Below are 7,938 nucleotides of genomic sequence, written 5' to 3'. Positions count from 1 at the left end.
CGGCGGGGTAAGCAAGGAGGTGCAGCTCAAAAACAAGCAGCCGGGACACAATCTCGCGCTGTTCCACGCCGCACCGCCGCCAGGGCCAAAGCCTTGGAGGAGCAGATCCAAATTTAGACTGGAGTCCCAAACACAGACTGTGCGAGCGAATGACCCCGTGATGGGAACTTGGCTCGCTGGAGTGGGAGCAGGACTTTCAAAACAATCTCGCCCGTCTCTCCCTCTCTCCCGGTCGCTCGCTCCCTCGCTCTTCCCCCGCCTGAGCCTGGGCAACTCACGCCTCCGCAGCGAGACACGCTGTGCAAAATCCTCCTACCTTTCTGCTGTGCCGACTATCTAGAAACAACACAGAGACCACTTTCTGCCTGCTGCGTATATATGCGTGTATGCACGCTTGAGAGAGAGAGAGAGAGAGAGAGAGAGAGAGAGAGAGAGAGAGAGAGAGAGAGAGAGAGAGAGAGAGAGAGAGAGAGAAATACAGAAAGAAATACAGAAAAAAAGAGACAGAGAGAGAAAGAAAGAAAGAAAGTAAGAAAGAAAGAAAAGAGACAGAGCGAGAGAGAGAAAGAGAGAGAGAGAGAGAGACGGCTAATGTGCACATTCTGTTTATTTTAGCGGGACCGTATGTATTCCAGGCACATGTGTTTTTTGCATGTGTGTGTTCTGAGGGGGTGGCTGGGACGGAGATTGGAAGCGATGGACGAGTGCCGGCCGGGCGCAACCAGAGCCCCCGTCCACCCCCCGGCTTCTCCTCGGTCCAAACGGAGCCCCCGCTCAGCTCCTCTCCTCAGCGCTCCTCCTGAGGACACGTTCTTCCCTCCAGCCATCTCTTCAGTCCTCCTCATTAACGAGCCAATACATGCTCGCTATACGCTTGGGCAAGGAGATAAAGAAATAAAAACATGCATTCAACGCGCTTCGAATACCTTACCCTTCTCTCTTTCACTCTCTCTCGCTCTCTTTCTCTCTCTCTCTCTCTCCTCTCTCTCTCTCTCTCTTTTTCTCTCTCTCTCTCTTTCTTTCTTTCTCTCTTTCTCTCGCTCTCTTTCTTTCTCTCTCTCACTGCCTCTGTCTCTCTGGGTTTGTTGTCGTGGAGCTAAGGTATTTATTATCTGTTCTCGTCTCTCTCCCTCTCACACCTACACGCTTGCATGAAACACGCCCCCGCGCTGTCCCGCTGGCCTTCACAGCCATTTCAATGGCGGAGCCTTGACCTCCCAATGACTCATTCCGATGAGGTGGATCTCTCGCTCCCTCTCTCCCTCATTCTCTCGCTTGCTCATTCGTTTGCTCCTGCTCAGGTCCCTCCCTCCCTCCTCTGAGCCTCTACCATTTTCTGTTCCTTTCTCCAGCTGCCTCAGTCCTCTCTACTCTAGCTGAAGCCAAGGCTCAGCTGGCCATGACATGGGAGCTAATGGTACCCTCCATTAGAGGGGCCTTCGCTTGCATAGGCCAGCCCACGTCATTAGTCCTGCGAGACCCTTTTCAGAGCCATCACTTTTACAGCAACGATGGGAAAATCACAAAAATCAGCCGCAGGAGCCGCAGAAAACAGTGGCTAACACACCAGCTGAGCTGAAGGAATGGCAGCTTTCAGACAGGAGTGATGAGCTTCGAGCAGAAGGTTTTTCTGGGCATAGACAGTGCCAAACTACAGATCAAGGCTTACCATGGTTTCATAGTTTGCTGACAGTTTTCAGGCACAACATTCACTCTCCACACCATTTCAAGTTTGCTCAAGAGCAGCGGTTCCCTGAAATAAACCCAGTGTATAGCCAAGCCAGGTGGACACATCCACTTCTTCTGCAGTCTGCAGTGACCATGAAGCCTAATCTCAAAACCTCCTGCCACAGGTACTTTCCAATCAACACCTGGAGAGCACGATACGAAAGACGTCCAACCACTTCTCACTTGACTGGGATTTTATCTATCATCTGGTGCGGGTGCTGTACTGCCTTTCTGAATAATAAGGGTAGAATTATGGGACACAGGTTGAGGTGGATAATAAATATATGGTGATGCGGGCCATGATCAATCTGTGTTTGTCTATATCCTATGCTAAGGCTGAGAGGGTTGCTGAGGCTATGGAGGAGACTTAGCGGCTTTCTTTACTCACTTGTCAAGAAAAACGACACTAATCCTAAAAATGGCCTTGTCATATATTGTACCTTCTTGAAGAAAAAAAAAATATAGCAAAACAGCAGTAAGTGGAATATTCCTCCACACAAATGCTGAGGCTTTAAAAAGAAAATAAGAAAGTTTTAAAAGCAGCCAATAGCTATCCAGCATGATGAATGGAGCCATGACATCACTCTCTTGGATCGCTCAGACTATCTCTTAAAGCACTGAGCCTAAGTGCTCGGGCCCTAATGACTTGGAGCAGAGTGACTGAAGAAACAGGGGAGGAAGACGGATTTACAAAAAAAAGAGAAAGAAAAAAAAAGTGCAGAAATAATTTGAGACTTCAAAAACAGGCTCCCGACTGCGCAGCCTCCATTTTACCTCCTTCTCCTCTCATCCCTCGCTTTCTCCACTCCTCCTCCACCCAGCCCTGCAATTCACCTGAATATGCAGCAAGGCTCCTCATTTACTAGGCCTTTCTGCTTATATAAGCACAGGGAATGGCCAAGGCATGGGCCACACACACACACACCAAAACTCAGAGTAGGATAATTTATACAAATTATAGCATAGCAAGCTGCTGCTCTTAATGCTATTATGGACAAAAGAGCCCCCAAAAATCTCCTCTCCTACTAGTAGCTGGTGCACGTGCAGAGACAACAACCTGACCCGAACCCACCTCCACATACACGTGCACACACACACACACACACACAAACACACACACAAACAATGTTCCCACTCTTTCCCCCATTCAACCAGCCCCACATTCCTGAACAGGAGATATGAGTGCGATGCCATTTTGCAGGGTAATGATGCGAGGCTTCTGCCTTCTCTCTCTCTCTCTCTCTCTCTCTCTCTCCCTCCCTCTCTCTCTCTCTCTCCCTCTTTTTGCCACAGAGCCGGCCCTGTTTGTGGAGCACACAGACTCTTTCAATTGAGCTCTAGCATGTGGCTGACCAGGAGGGGAGGCTGGATTGAAGGGGGGAGGAGGAGAGGCCGAGCCAGAGATTGGGGGAACAAAGCCCCTATAGTTGTCTCAGGCCGGGGCTAGGAGAGTTATGTAATGTGACTGGCAGGGGCCCCTCTTCCCCACCCCTTTAGCAGCACTGCAGACTAATCCCACTGAAGGCCCTGGGTCTGCTTCAGAAAAGGGCAGAGGGAGGGATGGAGAGAGCAAGAGAGAGAGAGAGAGAGAGAGAGAGAGAGAGAGAGAGAGAGAGAGAGAGAGAGAGAGAGAGAGAGAGAGGGGAAGGCTAAGAGTGAGATGGTGGTAATGAGTTAAGGGGAGGTGGTGTACAGCACAGAGCAGTCACAGGGAGAGGCTGCTTTCATCTACACAAACTCGCAGCAGGCGCAGAACACTGTACATCCCATCAACAGCACAGAGCTGCACTGCACAGCACAACACACACACCACACCACACCAGACCGAGAGAGTGACAGACAGAGAGAGAGAGCGAGAGCGAGAGAGAGAGAGATAAGAAATTCAAAGAAGGGGCAAAGAAAAGGAGGAAACTCTTCTAAATGAGAGCGAGTGGGCCCCTCATAAGGCCTCTGCTCACCATCAGCTACATGCACACACACACACACACACACACACACACAGCAATGCAGAGCTGAGCTGAGCAGGGGAGAGGAGAGCAGCGGAGTAAAAATAAAATCTGCCTCTGATTTACTGTACTGGGTGCCTGGAAACCATGTGACTGGCATCACATGAGGAGAAGCGAGGGAGGGAGAGGGAGGGAGAGAGAGGGGAGAGAGAGAGAGAGAAAGAGGGAGAGGGAAAATAGAAATGCACAGCCCTGCCGGGCGTAATGAGCTTTGTGATCAGTCTCCTTGGTTTCCACTGACGGTAAGCAGATATGGGTCTGATTTCAGAGGTAAAAAGCGCCTGCGCCCATTGCTACAGCGATCCTCAGGGACACAATATGGAGAAGGAAGAGGAGGAGGAGAAGAAGAAATGAAAAAGAGAGTGGCAGGAGAGGAGAAGAAAGCAGAGAAAGAGAGAGAGAGAGAGAGAGAGAGAGAGCAGGCGAGGGCTGAAAATGAAGAGGGGGGCCTCTCCAGCCTCTCTGACATAACGATCAGAAATCTAACATTGGCCGACTACGCGTTGTTGCCACTGGCATTCCAGTGCGACAGGAAATACTATTGTGTAAGCCGGTAAAAAAATAAAACATCATGGGACTTGGCCAGCTGGCCAACTCAGCAGCCCAAATACAGCCAGACTCAGCTAGCTAGCCTGCTTGCTAAGCTAACCATCCAAACAAGGGTTCTGTGGATATCATCCTCTAGCACCTCAACTGCAGCATCAACTGATTTGCGTTCAAATAAGCAAACCTTCAAAGGGCTGTCAAATACAGCGAAAGGACTTTTTTTTTATCAGGTGCGAAAATGGCATTTTGAGGCCATGTTTGTTGTGAATTCCTGCCAAAAGGCAACTGCAAATCAACCGAATTCCCAATTGGTGACTAAAAAGATTGCAGTAATCCATTTCAGAGGCCTGGATAAAAACACATGACGCCACGGCCCATCCGGGCTTTAGAGTGTTTCAGCTCGGCACGTTCTGCTGCCCCCGGATTACATGGCTGCTTCTGGAAGCGTTCCAGCAAGCCCTGGAAAAAGAGCTACTGCAGTGAGCTAACATGGAGGAGCAGTGTGTACATGGAAGAGCAGTGTGTGTGTGTGTGTGTGTGTGTGGAGGAGGTTAGCAGTCATCTATGAAATGAACACGTGGGACCTCACTGTTGCTGCTGCTGCTTACTGATGAAGGAGCACCAGAGTCACATGAGCAGCATGCAGGAGAGAGAGACTCTTCATTAGAGAGGCAGCGCTCTCTCTCTCACTCCCTCCCTCTCTCTCTCTCCCTCCCTCCCTCTCATGCTCCCTCACTTGCTCGCTCTCTTTGAGCAGTGACCCACTTCTCCCACCCCATCACATTTTGTCTGCCACACACACACCGACGCACAAACAAGCAGACATACCCGTACACACACACACACACACACACACACACACACACACACACACACACACACACACACACACACACACACAGTGGCTAAAACACAGAAAAAGCCTCCAACAAAAGGACAGGAAGGCTGGGCCCCGGCACGCACTAAGCCCTGCTCTTTAATGAATGCATGCATACCAGAGCCCAGAGCAGGCTTTACAGCTGCCTGTTGGTACTAGCACAGCCACCGCCAGACACTTAGTCCTCGCCCTCGGTCTCTCCCACTACTACCTCTCATCTTCTCTCCTCCACACAACACCATGGGAAGAGAGAGAAAATCAAGCTACGCCCCTTTATACTACTTCCACGGCAGACTATAAAAGGTGTGACGGCTGACAAACATCACAAACAGGAAGTCTATGTTATGACTGCAGCGGTGGGGGGATGGCAGAGTGTACTGCCCCACACCAACAAGGCCCAGCAGAGCAAGCAGACAGGTTCGCGTTGGAACTCCGCGCCTGGCGAGAGAGAGATAGCATTCCTGCCACCCACACGCCCTTTCAGCCAGTTGAGAGAGACTGCACACCTAACCAAACACCAGAGACAACAGCGAACAAACTAGCTTACAACCAGATGAGCTACAGAAAGAAAAGATCAAACCCAGTGATCCTAAACCTACAAGTTCAATAACTATAGAACAACAATAACAAAGAGTAGGAGAAACCACTACACCTGAACACCTAGAGACAAACAGCGTAAACAGAAACTTGCAAACCAGGAAGTAGCACTTGCAACGGCTGTAGCTCTACAAGATGAGGTCTGCCAGCAACTGTCTTCAGGGCAGCTTTGGCCTCAAACAGGACAAAGAGGTTTAGAATATTTACCGATTCCATGGTCGTCTTCAGAGGGGGAAAGGTTTAAAATCCAGATAAAATCACTCGACTGCAGAGGTGAAGTCCAAGGAATCCTGCAGGAGAAAAACGAGAGAGAGAGAGAGAGACAAAAAGAGGAGGATTAGTTTTGCTTCCAGATGCTGGAGTTTCACATTCCTAAAGTGATCTGGCATAGGGTATCACCTTTCCCCATCCCATTGAGGCTGTTGGGGGTTAAAGCACAAGTTTGGCTGCTTGGTTAGCTAACTCTCCTATTCCCGCTCACAGGCTTAGGACCAGCCAAGCGAGGCAGGAAACACAGGAAGGGAGGCCATAATGAAATGCTTGCAGCTAAAGTACCTGAACCCCCCCCCCCCCCCCGTCTTTCAAAAGACAACCCCCATCTGAGTTGAGAAAACGTGCCTACACAAACACAACCCTAGAGTTAATGGCTGGAGGGAGGTTATCAGGGTCTTGCGAGCCAAGTGGAGCAGGCGTTCAGAGTTCAGATATCTGCAGCTGGGACGCGCTCGCTGCATTCCTGTTGATCTTCCAGCCCACTTTCCCCCTCCCCAAGAGAGCACTTCTTATCCTGCAGCAAGAGGTGGTCTCAATCTCCAAGAGTAAAAACAAACAAAAACAAAAGCAGTCGGAGATACTCTATACCTCTAGAACGGAGCTGTTCTAGAATCTTTGCTCTATACACCCGACTGGTCAGCAAGCAAAGTGGGGTGAGTAGCCTTCGTGTTATGCTCTAAACTATGCCTCACCTAGAGGAAATGAATCGAGCAAATTTAGCACTGAATAATTAACACAAATTGATCCTTTATTTAACTGAGATGTTTAAACTCAATTACGCCCCTGCACGGATTTCTCCTCCACAGCTTGATTAGCTCATTGAGAAGCCTCAGGTGACTCTGGAGACGGCAGTCAGTCAGTCAGTCAGTCAGTGCAGTCTCTAAGACCTGCTGAGCTGGGGTGGGATCAACTACGTTACTCAGCTGGTTAGGAATAACATGAGACTCTCTGCCTCCGACGTCAAAAGATGTTGCCTGTTAAACTAATCAAACTATTACCTTTAAAGGGATACTCCACCATTTGGGGGAATACACTCATTTTCCACCTCCCCTCGAGTTAAACAATTGAGTTTTACCTTTCCCCAGTTCATCCAGCCGTTCTCGGAGTCTGACAGTAGCACTTTTAGCTCCAGCTCATTGAATCAGATTAGACCGTTAGCATCTCTGCTATAATCTGATTCAATGAGCTGGAGCTAAAAATGTTACTGTCAGACTCAGAGAACGGCTGGATGAACTGGGGAAAGGTAAAACTCAATTGTTTAGAGGTGAGGTGGAAAATGGTGGAGTATCCCTTTAAAAGCCACCAAAAGAGAGAGAAGAGACTTTATACCGTTTGCTTGCCACAGGAATAGAGTGCGGATCGGGCCGCAAATTTCTGTCCGAACTTGGCCCGCGTCCGACAGAGTTGCGGCCGAACCCGACCCGAACCCGACAGGCATTTTCATTTTTATGTCCGACCCGAGCCCGACGCAGATGATGCCTCAGTTATTCCCATGCTAGTGATTAAACGTTCACGTTTGTGGATAGCCTGTCTTTTTAGCCCATTAAACAGAACACACAACAAATTGTCTACAGAATCAGATGAGCGTGCACGCACGGAGGTCACACACAGCGCACATTAACACAAGAGGCCCAAGCAAGCATAGCCTATTGAAATAGAATTCTTGTCTTACCATTGACGAAAAGTCGTGAAATTAACTGCAACAGTCTTTGAAACTACAGTGCCTCGGTCACTGATATGCAGCATCGACGTTAATTGGTGCAACTCGAGGAAATCCTCATTCAGTTGAACGAGACGACCTTATAGCCTACCGGTAGCCTATGTCTTTGCCACAGTATGCAACGCAAATAATCTTAAAATCTCATGATAGGCTAACAACTTTTTTTAACGTCACCCAAGACTGTGCTTATG

At 49.2% G+C, this 7,938-nt stretch overlaps 1 protein-coding gene across 1 annotated transcript in view; it reads right to left on the bottom strand.

Moving 5' to 3' along the window:
* ankrd11 (ankyrin repeat domain 11) overlaps positions 1–827 on the bottom strand; it is a 27,124-nt gene extending 26,297 nt beyond the window's left edge. The window contains 1 exon segment of the mRNA XM_042062538.1: positions 723–827. Coding sequence (XP_041918472.1) covers positions 723–827 — 105 coding nt within the window.
* Between the last annotated feature and the right edge of the window lie 7,111 nt (positions 828–7,938).

This window comes from Alosa sapidissima, chromosome 14 (assembly GCF_018492685.1).
Source record: "Alosa sapidissima isolate fAloSap1 chromosome 14, fAloSap1.pri, whole genome shotgun sequence".
In the NCBI taxonomy this organism is placed as follows: domain Eukaryota; kingdom Metazoa; phylum Chordata; class Actinopteri; order Clupeiformes; family Clupeidae; genus Alosa; species Alosa sapidissima.
The sequence above is the reverse complement of the archived record's forward strand: the minus strand, read 5'-3'. Positions and strand labels throughout refer to the sequence as shown.